This window comes from Phalaenopsis equestris, unplaced genomic scaffold, assembly GCF_001263595.1.
Source record: "Phalaenopsis equestris unplaced genomic scaffold, ASM126359v1 Scaffold000006, whole genome shotgun sequence".
In the NCBI taxonomy this organism is placed as follows: Eukaryota; Viridiplantae; Streptophyta; class Magnoliopsida; order Asparagales; family Orchidaceae; genus Phalaenopsis; species Phalaenopsis equestris.
This window is the reverse complement of record NW_018164448.1, coordinates 1,870,931-1,889,444: the sequence shown is the minus strand read 5'-3', so window position 1 is coordinate 1,889,444 and position 18,514 is coordinate 1,870,931. Positions and strand designations below refer to the sequence as shown.

At 31.7% G+C, this 18,514-nt stretch overlaps 1 protein-coding gene across 1 annotated transcript; it reads left to right on the top strand.

Moving 5' to 3' along the window:
- The first annotated feature begins 7,807 nt into the window (after positions 1–7,807).
- On the top strand, positions 7,808–11,380 carry LOC110018266 (uncharacterized protein At1g04910-like). Its single transcript, XM_020715534.1, has 8 exons — positions 7,808–8,691; positions 9,188–9,255; positions 9,360–9,448; positions 9,570–9,735; positions 9,817–10,106; positions 10,202–10,406; positions 10,480–10,637; positions 10,781–11,380. Exons 1-8 carry the CDS (start codon positions 8,391–8,393, stop codon positions 11,013–11,015), a joined length of 1,512 nt encoding a protein of 503 aa, XP_020571193.1. The 5' UTR covers positions 7,808–8,390; the 3' UTR covers positions 11,016–11,380.
- Positions 11,381–18,514: the final 7,134 nt, after the last annotated feature.

Genomic DNA, 18,514 nt, shown 5'->3' with positions numbered 1-18,514 from the left:
TATATATATATATATATATATATATATATATATATATGTAAAAACTAAAGTGTAAATATAAGATATGTAAAAGGTAAATGAATAAGAATTGATTGGAATGCGTGTAAATCTTCCAGAAAAAACTCATGGAGGGACAAGAGACGTCTGTTGGACAGAACATCAATGGCAGGTAAATCCAAAGATTGACAGCACATCTTCAATTTAGCAGGCCAAAGATCAATAATTTCAATAATTCATTTGCATACTATTTTAACTTTTTCAAGCAACCAACATTACTTATTTTCTTCTATTTTCTTTCTATTTTTTGTTATTTTCATGCTTTTCTCATTAGCATTTAGAAGAATGATCATGGCAAACAATTTTACTTTGGTGGATCGCTAACCATTCACTAACAATTTGAGAGCTGTGCAAAAAAGTAATCGCTCCTTATGCCCGGACAAGTGAAGAACAAAAGAAGCATACCTCATGGTCAAGGATGGAGGTCCAGCCCCCTTAGAATCAACAGAAATTGGAAGATCTGCACTAATATTGCCGCCTGCAACCAGTCCTGCCTGCCCATGAAAACCTTAATTAATCTGTTCTTGTTTGCCCATGAAAACCTTAATTAACTAATAATCACTCGTGTTTACGGCGATTCACCCTTTGTTCGTGTTTGTCTCGATGATAAATTGAGCTCAAAGCAACTATTTGTGTTCAACTTGATTGTTTAACAAATGAATCGATCATGACCTGCTTAGAGAACTAAACACGAGTTGTTCGCAGATGACATTTTTTTTATTTGTAGAAATGTTAATGGGGTTTTAACTCAACCAACGCATTCAGTGAATAGCTCAAACTCGTCTCGATTAGTATTGAATCTAAATTATTCAAATTAATAAATAAATAAGTTCAAAGTTTTTTTTTAGGATTCGAATGTTAAATGAGCCAAACATAAATATAGTAGAAATTATTTATTTATATTCTGAAACAAATTCATTTATTATTTAATAAATAACTTATTAAATACTCTATATTAAAGTCAATAATAACTCATATTATATATAAGGATTTATTCAAGTAAAATTACAATATTTAGAGCTTATTTAATTTAATATATTATGATATTATATTATAATTTAACATAAATATGTTTATTAATTTAATGCAACTTTTTTCTTATTTCCTTCTTTCACTTAAATATTTTATTAGTATTTATTTATATTTTTTACTACGAGAAAATTTATTAGCAATTTATTTATTAACTTATTTAATTGATGTAAATTTGTCATAAATTAATTCAAAATTTTTTTGATCACCTATTTATTTAAATTTATAAATCATCTGTTAAAAATGAAAAAAAAAACTAATTAAAAGTATTTACAAAACAAATTTATTTTAAAAAAAAGAAAATAAAAAAAGATCTTAAGTTATTAGAAATCAAGACGGTTACTACATTTTATGGGGCTACATATCAGATTATAGAAAAATGGTTTTTTTCCATGTAATTATTTTTGTCTTATTGTAATCTAATTTAAAAGGAAAATTTACATACATACCACTCAATTCCCATCCATTTACATATCTAACCAAAATTTCATTTTTTTATATACACATACCACCTTGCCTATGCATGCAAAGGTATGTTCTTATGTGATATAAAAGATTTAGATGGTAAGCATTCTTTCGTATTTTCTTTTTATTTTATTCATTATCTCATTGCTATATTGAATATATTTATCTTAATATGCATATCATATTACAACTATATTATGATGAAAAATATCTAAAAAGCAAATATTAAAAAACATGCATGTTTTGACCATTACGGTTCTTGCTAAATTAGAGACTAGTTTATTCAAAATTGCAATTGTCAATAGATATATTAAGAAAATAGGACGTCTATTTACATATCTAACACATAAAATTTACTTTTTTCTTACATTTATACCATCAAAATTTTTCATATTACATATACATTACCTCATTTGAACTTTTAAGAAGTGGAAGTGAAATCCTTCTTTTCATGCAAAGGTTCGGTGGCACGAATGTAAAATTTAAAACTTAGGTGTTAGATATGTAAATATATGGGAATTGAGTGGTATGTATGTAAGTCTTTCTTAAAAAAGTCTTCCCTTGGAAGTCAAAGAGAGAGAGGGGATGATCCAACCTTTTTTTTTTGAGTTTATCCTCCTACTTTTGATAAGGATTATCTATAGGTAAAAATGTCAATCAAATTATATATATATATATATATATATATATATATATATATATATATATATAAATTTATGTTGAGCTTTTGAAACTTTTCTTGGCTTTAATTAAGCATACACCATGCAAATTAGCATTAGTTTTTTAAAAAAAATCAAGGTCAAGTTTCTCTATTACTCTTTATGTAATATATAATACCCGCTAACTTTTTAATCTCCCTACTAATTATTATTGTTAAAGAACAAAACCATCCATAATCTCTTATAACATCAAACTAATGACGCAATTTCATGAAACATTTTGATATTTCTCGTAAAAGTTTATATAATCTACATGGATAGTCAGGAAACATTGAGATCTTAACATATTGTGGATTTTAAAAAAAATTTTAAATTGATTTTTAGATCAACTATTTTCAACAAATGTATAGTCAAAATATGCATTTCATCTAGATAAATGAGCCCAAAATTGCTCAATTTGATGGCATTAAAGTGCTCAAATGCTCACAAATATTAAATATTTAAAGGATATTATTTTGGGTAATCTAATAGAGTGTTCAACATTTTGGTGAAGAAGAAACAAAATGGCTCAGTAAGAATACCAAAAATAGTCTTTCATTACTCTTGAATCCGAAACTATCGTTTGAATCACACCCAACGAATGGAGAAACAATATGAGAGAGAGAGAGAGAGAGAGAGATATCACAATTGAGTAGAATTGTTATAGAGTTGATCTCTGATTGATTAACTTTTTTACTGTAGAAATGATCCCTCTACTTATATGCAAGAGGGTAGAAGAGGTGCAATTACATGCTTGTCCTTGTTTTAATAGGGGGGCTATAGGTTAATTTAGTCACAAACAAATAAATAAATAAGTAAATAAAAAGTCTTCAGCTCGACAGCTCCACCACTTGGTCGCTGAGGTTGACAATCATTATATCAGTAAGGCTCGTTTAACAGGCTATGCTAGGTTTGGATGATCGGTCGACTTGAATTATCTTTCAGTTGTTCGGATCTTTGCTTGGTAAGTTGTTCGGTTGCCTTGGTCTGCGGGCGACTTTTGTCCTCTTAGGTGATGCTTCTGTGATTAGAATGAAGCTAGGCTATCAAGTAAAAGATAAATCACCATAATCCGAAATAATTCCATACTAAGAAAATGTTGGTGAAGGAAATTCACAAATTCGAAGAATGAGAAAGCTCAACTCGACAACAAATCCTAAATCCCACAATTTGTCTAATTGTGGTTGCTCTTTTGTCATCCGATGTTAGTGCTTGCCATGACTTTCTCCATTAACTAATTTCGACATCATTGATCTCACAACCATCGTTGCTTGACTATCATCACCCGTTTTCCCTTACAAGTCATTCATGATAGTCGGACCTGCCATCCCTTGTTATTTTTTCAATATTTTTGACTACTCTCCTCAAGCTATGACCCAAAATTTATGATCTCATTATTTCTAGTTAAATGTTTAGGGCTAACTTTTGAAATTTTCGCTTTATATGATGGAATGTTTTAATTAAGTTAACACTTGATTTCCCCTCTCAATCTTTTCACATAAAATCATTCATTCCCTCATTGTGAGCTTCAACTCTTTTTTATATTTGCATGAACTTTCATATAATATTAAAATAAAGCATTCATCTTTTACTACAATATAATTTTTGCACTGAACAAGTTTTAAAGACCATTTGAACCTGTAAATGGATGCGAGATGCAATTTCGATCCTTAAAAAAATTTATTTTAATTTCTGACAACATTCCAAACATAATTTAGGGTCTATTTGGGGCAGCTTATAAGTGCGGCGGCGTTTTTAAAAATGCCACCGAACCACTTAGTTTGCGCGTTTTTGAAAATATTGTCTGCCACATTTAGGTATTTTACACTAAACGCAGAGGGTCAACCTGCTGGCCGCGTTTCAGAATAAGTTGCTTATCATCATGAAACCCACAAGCTGCCCTAAACAGACCCTTAGTTCAAGATCATGTTGGCATTCACGTTTTTTATAAATGATTTTTAGAGCTGAAATGAGCTTGGGCATGATATTTTGTGCTGGTTTTCAAAATTGAATTTTTCTCAATTTTTCTTTTTATTAACAAAAGTTACTCAGCGCGTCTATAAAAGAAAATAAAATATCTTAAAAATAAAGAAGCAAGCTAATTGCCCCACGTTGTACAACTCCCACACACGTTCTTTTCAAATTCCAGTCTTCATTACAGCAATGAATGCCTCTGCTCTTTCTCATTCCTTTAAGATAAAAAATGAGCTTTCACATAGATATCATCCAATTTTTATATATTTACATATCTAAGACATTTAAGACCTAAATTATATATATATATATATATATATATACATATATAAAAATTGATGGTAGTAGAATTATAATTTAATGTATTAGAGTTGTATGAAGAATCAATGCGGATAGAGATAAAAGAAAAATAGCAGGAGGAGACAATATGTTTTTACGTGGAAGAACTTTGTAAGGGAAGAGACTGCGAAACCTAGCCCAATCAAAGTAATCAACAATAGATTGTTAGGCACGTCATTCCACCCATCTCTGAAGACAGGAAAAAAGATGTTACAATCTTACATCAAAAATTATAAGTCATAAAGAAAAAAACAAGTGTTAGACACAACAACATAATTTGACTATAACAATTACAAGCAGCGAATAGGGGCGATTTATAGTGGTCGGCTGGCGGTGATCAAGTTGGTTGCTATATAGACTGGTGGTTATTTCTCCGGTCTTCTATGGAGAACAAGCTCTTGAATTTCACTTCTTTTTCTTTCTCTTTCCATTAGTGAAGAAAGGGGGCTTATTTACAATTTTTTGGGGAAGAGAATATTTTGGTCATTTAGTGCATAACTTCCCTAATCAACTTGAATTTGACTATTACACGTTCCCTGCTAGTCCCCTCAACAATAAATATTTTCTTTTTGAATTTGGGTGTCGTAATGGCCTCGAAATTGAGTGATCTTAAGCCCTTTAGATTTCTTTCATCGAGACGCTCAAATTGACTATAAATATATCAAAGTTTATGTTCATTTGACCTTTCAATTAATGACCGAAAGCCTCCAACTTTGCTTCATCGGCTTGGTTGGACCCAAATTGAACTAATTTTAGAGTTGATGGGTTCGTCTTCCACAGACATCAGTTTGACAATGAGCTTACTGAAATTGAGGCCCGGAAGACCTTAAATTTAAATTTGAAAGCTTTTTTTTTTATAAAAAAAGTGCATGGAAATTTGTGCTTGATAAAAATTTGTTGGCGACACATCAACATTCATAAATTCCTTGAAATTTTCAAAGATTTACATTCTCATCACATAATTTTGATCCATTCAAATATCCAACACCTAAGATTTTATTTTTTACATTTTAGAAGTTAATAATAATGATATTTTGATGTGATATTAAATATGTGAATGCTGCGCATGTAACATGAAAATTTAGGTGTTAGATGTGTAAATATGTGAAACAATATTATGTAATTTTTTAATGAAAGATTTTTTTTTTTGATTTTTTGAGAAAGAAGATATATAAACTATATATATATATATATCGCTTTCGATTTTGTATAGTTCGGTGCATATATTCTTTGTCATAATTGATCAATTTATTTTGACTTCGTTCCAAGGCCTATCGACAATTAATGCTTTTTGAAAAAAAAAATGTAAAGATGACTTTAATTTTCCTGTGCAATTATTTATTTAGCTATCTTTAAATCACTCCTTTATTATTTGTATGTTTATGTCTGGGTCTGATATAATCATTTTATTTATTAAAGATCACATTTTACTAATTTTATTATGTGGAGACTAATTTTTTTTTAATTTTTACGAAGATGATTGTTGATGCGTCATCGACAAATTTTTATCCTCTAACACGAATGACGTGGTATTTTTTTGTATAATAAATTTTTCTAAATTCAAATTCATGATCATACAAGGCCTCGATTTCAATAAATTTATAATCATAATGACTGTGTATGAGACGAACTTGATGATATGAAAATTGGCTTGATCTAAGCCTAATTAAGTCCAGTTCCAGTCATCAAATCACATTTGAAGGCTTTAAAATGTTAATTGAATGATTAAATGAACTCAAAACTTGATATATATATAATTGAATCGAGCGACTTTACAAGAGAAATGCTAGAAGCCCAAAATCATAATTTTGAGATTATTAAGACCTCCGAATCATCAAAATATCTTTTATAATCAAAGATTGATCAATGTGAGCTGTCTAACTAGATGGTTATGTTATTCCCAAAGGACTAAAATGCCCCTCCCATAGACCATCTATCTTCACTTCATTAAAGACTCCTTGGTAGCTATTTTTTCTAATAATGTATCATGAATATTGTGTGTAAGACGTATTCCAAATACGGTGTAATGGTGTTTCCCGAACATAACGTAACGAACAACGCCTTATCGATTATTCGCTGATAACTCCCGGAGAGAACTACTTTCGACCGCCATATGTAGAATACGAAGGCTTTCTCCAAACTCCTAAAACTCTTTTTATGTCATATATCAACAAGTGATGTTTCTAATTGTATAATATTGAACAAAAAAAGAGGTTGTAGCCACAAGTTATTGTAACTTCATACTGTGATATATGTGGCCTACTAACACTTTTGTAGCTATGAACTACTATCTAAGTGGTCAGTTACTATTGTAGTTTTCCATATTATGCCTAATACGATCAACTACAACTTATGTGACTAATTGCTATTTCAACTTTCAACAACGATATATGTATCTAACAGACATTGATATAGTTATCAAGTACTATCTATATGACTAATTATGACTCATGTGGTCATCTGCTATTACAACTTCTAATTATAATCTATGTGTCCAACTGATGCTATTGCAATCATTGACCACAACATTTATAATAAACTATTGCATTTATAACAATCAATTACGACATTTGCAGCCCACCATTGCTGTTATTGCCAAGAACCATATTTGTTATAACCCAATCACAACTATTACCGTTGAACCACTATTATACATATGAATTATCAACATTGGAATTCTATCTTTTTTAATTAAAAAGAATAGTGAATCTATGTATTTACAATAACATAGTGAATTACTGACTGAGCTAATACCTGTAGTTTTATTCTCTTTTTGAGGGTTTTTCCACGAAAAAAATTTTATTATCTCCTCATATTAAATTTATATTATTTATTCATGTGCTAGCTCTTCATACAATGCTAAAATATTAAAATTATCATTCAATTACTACAAATTTTTCTACATGTAGCAATTATTAAATTATTGCGTTAAAAATAAATTCCTAAAAAAATTAATGAGAATTATAAATATTTATTTAAATAAAAAATCAAATTCACACTTTGGAAGAAATTAATGTCAAAGATAATTTTTTTAATAAGAATGGAACTAAAAAATGAATTGATTAATGTTTAGTCAAATTCCATATCTTATTAAAAATAAAAGAAAGAAATATGTTTGTTCAAATTTAATTTACCTCCAAAGCACGTGGTTTATACTAGTAAAACCTAATCCAATGACCAAATCCTCATTCTCTCCCGCCCAACCATGGCTTGTGGAATGGACGGCCAAGATCGACGCTAGTGCTAGTGCTGGGAATGTACGGTGGCGATGTTCACAAGTACCTCCACCGACGCGCAATGAGAACGAAGGCTCACTTCCCCTCGTCGTCGGTGACGATAAATCGCGAGGGCAGAGCTGCGCAGGCCGAGTCTCGGCCCGCCCGAGCTCTGAAGTTGACCTAGGTCTCTGGAAGCCATTAATCTCGTTCTGTTTGACCTAAAAGAAGCGGTTTTACATACCATTATTCCCGATTTTTCAAAGTTTTCTTGGGAGCGGATTGCTGTTGTTAGGGTGGAGGAACGCGGGGAGCGTTTATAAATAGTTTGTTTCGCAAGTTTTTTGTTCTGATCAATCGGTGCTGCTCAATTCCTTGGTTGTTTAAATATTTTTTGGTGATTTTGTGCACGATTTTCTGCGGTTCGAAGGGGAATCGCTCTCCCTGTGAAGCTGCATTGCTAGTACTCGATTAAATAGAGAGCAGGACGTGAAGAGATGTTGTTGATTTGTTTTGGCGAAGAAGATTGAGAGGTGAAGAGGGGAATTTATGTTTCTTTGATTGGGGGTTGAAGTTGCTATGAATTCGTGCGGAGGCGTTAGGGTTTTCGGCGATGTGCAGAGCGGAGAGTTCTCCGCGTAGATCTGAGGACTGCGGGAGGAAAATGGGGAAGATGGCGGCGGTGGAAAAGTTTAAGGGTGTTGTGGTGGTGAGGTCGAGGATGAAGCTCTGGATGATCAGAGCAACCACCACGGTGCTGCTGTGGACGTGTTTGGTGCAACTTACGGCGCTGAGGGAGCTTTGGGGGCCTAGGGTTTTCAACGGCTGGCCTTCCTGCTTTACTTCTTCAGATCATGTGGGAATCTACGAGTCGGACTCCATTGTTGCACGGAAGATTGTTCTTCCTCCCAAGAGTGAGCAGCTTTCTTTTGCATGGATTCTTCTTTGTTATTGGTTTTTGTGGGAAACTGATTGTTGATTGTGATTCTGTGGGAGCGGTTATTGATAGATTGGGAAATGAACTTATTTTCATCTTTATCTTTTTTCCTCTGAAAATTCGAAACAGAAAGATTTAGATCATTCATCTAGGGTGAAATTGAATTTCATGAACTACGAGTTAAAAAGTTTCAATTCCATCCTGGTGCAAAATTGCAGATTCAAACTTTTTTATTGCAATTTTTTCCTTTTTCGTTTTCATATCATTTGTATTAATTGTTTAGTAGATTTGACGGATGCTTGAAAGGTTTTGTATGGATGGCTTTAGGAGTTTTTGTCGTGTTTTTTTGTAGTTTAAGGCAGAGTAGCTATGCACGGCAGTTAAATTATACTCTATCAGATTCTAATATTCTCTTCTTATATTTTTGGAAAATCTTATATTTTTGGAAAATTCATCTTTTTTTTTTTCTTTAGGAATCTATAAGAACAATGGATACTTGATTGTCTCCTGCAACGGCGGACTAAACCAAATGCGAGCTGCAGTATTCATTGAAACCTTTAAAATTTTCATTTTTAGCTTCTACCATTCTATTCTCATGGTTGCAAGCTCCTAAATCACCTTACAAATCATAAAAATTCATGGCAGATATGCGATATGGCTGCTATTGCAAGATATTTGAATGTGACCCTCATCGTACCAGAGTTAGATAAAACATCATTTTGGAATGATCCGAGGTTAGTTCATACAAATAATTAAAGCTTATTTTGTATTTTTTTTAATTGATTCTGAATATATTTTGAAGATTGTGGGAACATTCACAGTTTATAGAAACTGAAGAAAACTAATATGTGGCAGTGAATTTGAAGACATTTTTGATGTAGACCATTTTATTACTTCATTGAGGGATGAAGTCAGGATATTGAAAGAGCTCCCACCAAGATTGAAGCTTAGAGTGGAGCTGGGGTTGTATTATTCCATGCCTCCTGTTAGCTGGTCTGATCTTTCTTATTACAAAAATCAGGTCGGTTTGCAAATTTATTGGTTTATCAAGCTTTGGTGGCATGTTGAAGATTCAAGGAATGATTTTTTTTTTTTTTTGCAGATTCTGCCCTTGATACAGAAGCACAAGATCTTACATTTGAATAGGACTGATGCCAGGCTCTCAAATAATGGATTACCTATGAAGATACAGAAACTTCGCTGCAGGGTGAATTATTCCGCACTTAGATTCACCCCTCAGATTGAAGAATTGGGTCGGAAAGTGATCGAATTGCTTCAAAGAAATGGCCCGTTTCTCGTCCTCCACCTCCGCTATGAAATGGACATGCTTGCATTTTCAGGCTGTACGCACGGCTGCACCGACGAAGAAGCCAATGAGTTAACTCGAATGAGGTCCATCTAACATTTGATCTCTTACTTGGTTTGTCATGAAATTCTAGTATTTTTTTTTTTTTGGTAATTTTGAAAATTTGAGCTTATTTATGCAGATATGCTTACCCTTGGTGGAAGGAAAAAATTATAAACTCTGATGTGAAAAGGAAGGATGGTCTCTGCCCTTTAACACCAGAAGAGATTGCTCTTGTATTGAGAGCTTTGGATATTAATGGCAGCACCACTATATACATTGCTGCAGGAGAAATATATGGTGGATCTAGAAGAATGGCTGCACTAAATTCAGCTTTTCCTAATGTGGTCAGTTATGCAAATCTTGAATAACTAACGTTCTAATTTGTGCTTTTGCCATTTTAATTGTTGGTATTTATAGGTGAGAAAGGAAACATTGCTGGAGCCCTCTGATCTCAAATTCTTTCAGAATCACTCCTCGCAAATGGCGGCATTAGACTATTTGGTATCATTGGAGAGCGACATTTTTGTTCCTACTTATGATGGTAATATGGCTAAGGTTGTCGAAGGTCACCGCAGGTATTTTACGTATGTACTTTATATGTATAATACCAAAGTTTAATTTTTACACTGATAACACCTTGGTGTTGTAAAACTATGCATGAAAAAGGTGATTGTCACTTTTTAAAAAATAGTGATTTTGGTATTTTTCTTCTTTTCAGATACTTGGGCTACAAGAAAACCTTCCAGTTGGATCGAAAACTTCTTGTCGAATTGATCGATAGGTACAACAACGGATCCATGGATTGGAACGAGTTTTCTTCATCGGTGAAGGCTGCTCATGTGAATCTCACCGGAAAACCTACGTGGAGAACGGTAGTGATGGATCGTCCCAAGGAAGAGGACTACTTCTATGCCAACCCACAAGAATGCCTCCCTCCATTTCCATCAAAATGAGCTTTGTTGGATTCTAGCTCGGAGCTGGTACATATGATGCATGTTTGAGATGAAGATGTTGATGTATGCTAGCTTTATCAAATACTCTGCAAATAAAAAGATTCATTTTTGTATAGAATGTTGGGAATTAAGAAAAATGGGGGAGAGAATAAGGGTAATCAAGCATATAGCCGTTGCAGAATTTAAGTTATGAAGAAGTGGGTGTGTGAGATTATTACAGAATGTTAGCTTTTCAGTTCACCCCATGGAGATGATATTTTGTCATTTAAAGTCATAGTTGTCATACTTAAAAACATTCCTTGTTGTATATTTCAACTTGTTTGATTCAAATTATGTACTTTTTTGTCATGTTATTTTATTTGTCAGAAAATGGTTTTGCTGGCTGCTGCTTTTATCTTGTGTAAAATGTGGTAATATGTTGTGAATTATTTGTAGGATTCACGGTTTGTTTGTGATAATTTTCTGTCTGTTCTGAGTTTCAATCCGCCCTCCCAATTCTGTTTGAGGAATTGTTTTCTTGTTGTTTTTTATAAATTTCTGCTTCGTGAAACTATTTGTTTCAACTTAATCTGTTAAATTGCGGTGATCGAATGAAAGCTGCAGTTTGATTTTTTAAAAAAAGTATAGCTATACCAAACATGCTCGCTCAATCTATCTTTGCTTATGGTGTTGTAGTTGTTGATATGGACTTATAATATTTGCATATTTAAGGTAATCAAATCACATTTTGATTTATTTTATATAATTACTTTTTGGTGTAGTGTTTGTGGATATGGTACCTACGAATTAGTCAAATTAAAATATAAAAAAATGCAATAGTTGAAGGCCACATTCTCATTACTTTTTTGTGGTGGTGGTGGGTGAATATAATATCTAATTATGATAATAGGTAGATGGCATTGACAATGCAAATTTTATTTTTCTATAAAATATTCACAACTTAAATTTTGGCCTCTTATGTTTTGTCAAATATCTTTTTTTTAATTAATTTTTTATTTGAAATAAGAGATTTTTCTTATAATTAAGATGCTTTGGTCTCATATATATTTTTTATATCTCAAGATTTATTTAGAAATAAATTAATTATTTTAGATGGGTTATCTTGATTTATAGGTGAGATATTAATAATGTGTGTGTGTATATATATATATATATATATATATATATGGGTGTTTATGCAAATGCACATTTATTTCGGTGAGCCCTACTTTCAACCTTTTTTTTTTTTAATTCTTGATTGCAATAATAGACGGTAGAAATCAGACACCGCATACATCTCTATATGCGAGTCCATACAAAATAATTTCTCCCATATAGTAACGGGCAAATCTAAAAAAATTGATAGCAAAATCTTCATTTTGAATAGATTTAAGGGCATAATAATTTTTGTTACACAAAATTTGCATATGACATTTAAAATATAACAATTCTAACTTAAAAATAAGTGAAATATATAGTTTTCATACATAGGTAGCGGAGTGTGGACATTGTGGCATGTAATTCCTAACTTGCTGGTTTTATTTTGCGGGCCCACATTCTGTCTCATTTTCATTGAGGACAGCAACGGTCGGTCACGTGATTGGCTGTTCCAATCCTGGATACAGGGATGCAAGTCCAAAAGAAAGCCGACGCGTGTCATATATATATTTACATGAATAAGTTTAGGTATTAGATAATTAAATATATAAAAATTGTGTGGTTTGTATGTAGATATCTATTTTTCTTATTTTATATAGATTATTTAAATATTGAAATTAATAAAATCCATAAAATTTGAATATTCAAGATATTTTATTTTCTTAGCGACATTACTTTAGTGGCATAAATGTGAAAGAATAATAAAATAAGAATGGTTAGGTAGTGCTAATGAACATGATAATGAAATTACATTAAAAAAAAGAATATTTTTTTACTAACAATTGATTTCATAGATATATTTTGAGATAATGCATTGCATTTATTTCAAAGATAAATTTAAAAATTTAAGGGTTAATTTTGATTAAAAAATCCGAAATTATTTTGATGTAAGTATTTTTCCACTATTTAATTTGCAGCTAAAAATTATGTGATATTTTTTATTATTATGATAAATTAAATTTGTACATATTATAAGTCGAATTTTGATGTTAACCCCAATTTTTTTTTAACATTTTGATCATGTTCAAGGGGATAATTGAATAGAATGCATTAATTTTATTGCTTAAAATATTTAATTATTTATTAAGTACATAAAAATAAAAAATATTTATATAATGTATATAAGAAATGTGTCAGCACTGATCATGAGGAGATCTAATAGGTAGGAAGGGAAGAACACAATGAAAATGGGCCCACTAAGAGATGATCATGAGACTTACTTATCAGACCAAGTGAAGTCGTCTGAGTCAAGTTGTCAATGCCAAAACCTAATCGAACCACAAGACAGACCAAAAATGGCTGGAGGATATAAAAACGAGACACCCAGTCAAAAACAAATTGAACTGTTGTGAAAGTCAGTCGCCATACAAGAGCTAATCGAAGGGAAGACCTGGCTCCCTAACATCTCCAATCATCCCAAAGACGTCTATAGGTTCCTCATCCGGGTCAAAGATTGGCAACAGGTCAAATTGACTCAGTCAATCCATATCGAGGAAGCTCAGATGCCTAGCTAATCCATAATGATTGAGCTTAGTCGACCAAGCTGATCTTGACAACCCGAAACTTGTTAAGCCTAGCCTATTCAATCAGAAAGCAGTCGAATGACAAACCTACGTATGTAAAATATCAAAAATACTCTGGTAAATACTCATTTAATTGAGGCAAAAATATAACTTCATGCTATTAAATCATATTCTTTATAAATAGGAGAAAAATTACATGAATAAGACAATCAATACAACAAATTACTATTCATTGTTGTTCACACTTTCTCTCTCTCTCTCTCTCTCTCTCTCTCTCTCCTTAGTAACACTCTATTTCTTGGGATATTGAATCCATATTTAGCATGTGAGGCATGCTGAATAATCAAAGTGGTAGAAATCTTAAGGGCGAGGTAGAGATAAACAGAAAGAGAGAAAGAATGAAATAGCACATATAGACTTGCATTGCAAAGACGAACTGTGATATTCCCAAGCTCTCTAACTCACTTTGTATATTGTAGCTCGGATTACAAGTGAGAAGGGAAAAGACCTCTCCCTACATGATGGGTCTAGAGAGAAGAGCTTAAAGAGCCTAGAGAAGCTAAAGACCAATAATATATGCTATGAACCTCCTATTTATATGAGATAGATGGTCAAATGCATAAACCTACATGGTTGCCCCTACTTTAATAGGGGAGTTACATGTTATTATTTTTTTTTATTTTGATCTTTTGTATTTATAACTGATTCAAGCACTTTTTTTGTATGGCTCACGCGGTCCTTGGGCCGACCAATCAAATTGGTGTGGTCGGCTATTTTATCGGGGCACCAGTCGACCTTTGCTTTGGGAAGTCAATCGCTTTTGAGTGTGGCAGCCTGTTGACCTTTAGGTATCCGTTCGACTTGCCCGATAATTATTCTTTGGTGACTTCTAGAGATCTTTGTGAGAGCTGTTGAGAGAGCCTCAAATAGATACTTGTGAGCTTGTTGGGGGGTTGAAACTTTTGTTTGGTAGTTGTCGCGGATGCTTGTCACTTGTTGACCTGAGTGGCCTTTTGATCGTTTGACTGGCCTTGAGTCGAGTGACAACCATTCGGTCGATCGCTAGCCCTTTAGTTGGTTGGTGGTCTTCAGCCGGTCAAACTCATTATGCCTTATAATTTTTAGTACGTGATTCTGACCGTTAAACTGTCTCGAGATTCATGAAGACCATTTTTGTGTGCACAATAAACAAATCATGACTCAAAATATACATAATTTTTACATATATGCTATCTTAATAAAAAATATATATTTGACTTTTTAATAAATTAGACTTGTGGTATGTTTGTTGTGATATGAAATATATTTGTGGAACTAATATAAACATCAAAGTTTAGGGGTTATTTAAAATACATAGAAATTGTGTAGTATGTATGTAAATGCCCAAAAAAATAAATGGCGAATATAAAATTAGCTATAAAATGCATTGTTATTTCGTGGGAGATTTACATACATAGCACTCAATTCCTATGTATTTACGTATCCAATTTCTAAACTTTAATTTTTATGGAACATGAAGGGTTTGGATGGTATAAATGTAAAAATTAAAGATTATTTGCTAGATATGTAAATACATAGGAATTGGGTGGCATGTATGTAAACACACCTTTTTTGTGTTAATAATATTATTATTTAGTTTTCCTGCTGTGAGTGTGCTGAGTGGGTGGGTTGTTTAATAAATGGACTCATACGGCCCATTCACATTGAATTGTTTGGTTAAATGGGCCCGCTTCCACCCAATTTGTGGTCTTCTAATTACTCATTAATAATGATTAGTTATCACTAATCTAAATATTCTTTCAAAGGACGTTAGTTGGTTGTTGGTGGCGGTGGTGATAAACTGATAGTCCATTTGAAGGAGACCGGAGTGCACGCCCATCATGCTGTAGTTATATGCCTTTTTGACTTATTTCTTTTTCTAAATATGCAACATATATCAAAATGTATGGTCATTCATGATTGTGTGATGACATAACATGGAACAATTAAGATGTTATGTTGGCTACAAAAATTGTTCGCACACAAGGAGGGGGCGTAAATAGAAGGGAGTGTAGATGTACTGAACACGAGCGAACTGAGATTTTGTTCGCATTCCGAAGATAACTTTGTGTAAGTACAAGGAGGGAGTGTAGATGAGCTTTTTCGAGCATTTACATGATGTATAAAATTTTTTTTTTGTTTCTAATGTAATTAAAATTGATTTTATTATAAGAAAATGTAGAGTGAACTTATTAAAAGTTAATTAATGAAAAACTAGCTATGTACCTTCAATTGAAATTTAATTGAAAGATCAATTACAAGAAAACTAAAAGATAATACATAAAAATGACCACTTTAATGTGCAAATATAATAAAGCATTTGTATATCTCAAAGAATAACTTACATTATTAAAAATAATATATTTTAATTTTATGAAAGAAAGAAAAGAAAAACTAAAATGATCATATAAAAGCTATAAAACACTTACCATAAATACTTTAGACTTACTACTAAACAATGCCAACCAATTAAATGTCATACCTCTAACCATGAATAAGAAAAAAAAATCATACAAAAGAACTCAAAAAATAATACAAATCTAACAAGCACCAAACATATAATCCAAATGAAGAGTGAATTAATATACAATTAATTGGTGAAAATGGTGATCTAAGTATATCAATGGTAACATTGTAGATCATCATATGCTTTTTTTGTAGTATATTGTAAGCATATTATAGGACCTATGAGACCCATGTGGTGGTGAGATCATAGACACTGTTTTATACAAGCTTTGTCCTCCACTTGGACTTTAACATATTAATGTATCGACTAACTTGTGCTCTCTGGGCCTACTGATCTCTAACATTGATAATAAGGAATATTAAAACTTATTCTTAGTTTGACCCAAGCTTTATATGGGAGTAACCAAGAATTTATTGATCCCTAAATCTGACCAATGCCTAACATAACAGAGTTAATTAGTCAACCTTAATTACTTCCAGCTAAACTTAATTAACCCTATTCATACAAAGTGAATATATGTCATATTTTTATAGCCAAATTGAATACATAATCTTAGATTTAAGTGATTAAGTTAGACTAATCTGATGCAAACCTATACTTTGCAATCCCAATCCAGTTTAATCCTAGGTTATGACTACCTTGGATTTAACTTAATAATCATTAAGTAGTTCCACTGAGGTCCAAGATTATATGGTAGCATACCTAACCAGGTCCAGTTTAAATTTGACTAAGCTTGAGCATAATTTGGCTTGGATGATTAAATTGGTTTGATTTACCCATAAATGGGCCAAATTAGAATCGACCCTCTAGGTTCTTAATTTGCCAATTAGCTAGACTTATAATAGAACTATTTATCCTTAGGATGATCATGTTTGATGTCTGTCTAAACATGTTAGAGTCATAATAGAAATTGGTTTGTTGAAAAACCTCTCAGCTTATAAGTTTAGTCCTCGATATAAATTAGAAAGAGATTACTATCTCCTTTAAATAAACATTTAAGAAAACTTATATACCCATCGCCTTCTTCCCTCATAACCATAATCTTCCATCCCTTTCTAACACATCTTCCTCTACTGAATTCTCATCACTAACATACATAAATTCTATTTGTGGTAGTGCTACCTTCACTTAAGATGGATATATCTCCTCTTACCTCTGCTTTTATCCAAGATTAGATATTTATTAAGTATCATCTCAAATCCTCGTGTCATTCCTTATATGCATGCCCTCAAAATTAAGAGGATTTCATAGTAAACATTGAGTTTTTGAATTTAGTGTATTTCCTTAATTTTGACCTCACACCTGGAAACCATATGTAACATTTATAAATTATTTTCTTTGTTTTGTCATGTCATGTGTTGTAGTAGCTATGACCTTAATATCAATGACAAAATTAGATCATATGGAACACTTCAAGGCTTTAAGTTTAGTTATTAACGTAAAAGAATAAATTTATTAATGGTAGAGTGACTTTAAACTCTCAAAACTTTTTTCTTATTACTAATTATACTATTAATTGTCCCTATAAAATAAAATATATATAGGATTCATTATCTATTAAACCATTAATTTTGAAGCCGCCGCTTATTTTGTTAGATTTTGATTGCATCCACATTCATTGAAAGAAAGTTTATGTTGTAGGGAAAATTTTGTGCTTATGAAAAGCTTTTGAAATTAATGACATATTTTTCATATGAAAATATTTGATCGATTAAATATTGATTTTCCTCACTCTTAGTATAATAATCCTAATGATCAATCCATTAGACCTTAACAAGATATAACTCTTGCTAATGATTCTTTATGCTTCTTTATCTTTTCTTCTTTTTCTTGGTGCCAATGTCCTTCACATATGATCACTCTCTTCCTGTCATAAACATTAGCTACCATAAATATTTTACCAATATATTCCTTTTTAAAAATTTATGACATTGAAAGGTTAATACGCCCATTGTTTTGACTTTATATAGAACGTGTCCATTAAATGGGATCTTCTGTGTATCATATATCAAATACTTGTTAAAGCTGTCCTCATGATTTCTTCTTGAAATACTCCATTTTACACAAATCATAGGTTCTTTTTAAAGATAAGAGGCATTGGATACTTCTTTTGAAGTGTACCCCCTTTAATCCCAATCTACTTTTTAATAAAGTATATTTAAGACAAACATTCAAATAATAATTCCTTGGAAGAAAACTAGATTAAACAAAGAAACAAAACTCACTAACAATCTAAGGTTAGTGTAATATAAAAATACTTTACAATATGATAAAAAATATAAATGATGTAAATTACATTTAATGAAATATTTGCTAATTTTAGATGTTACAAT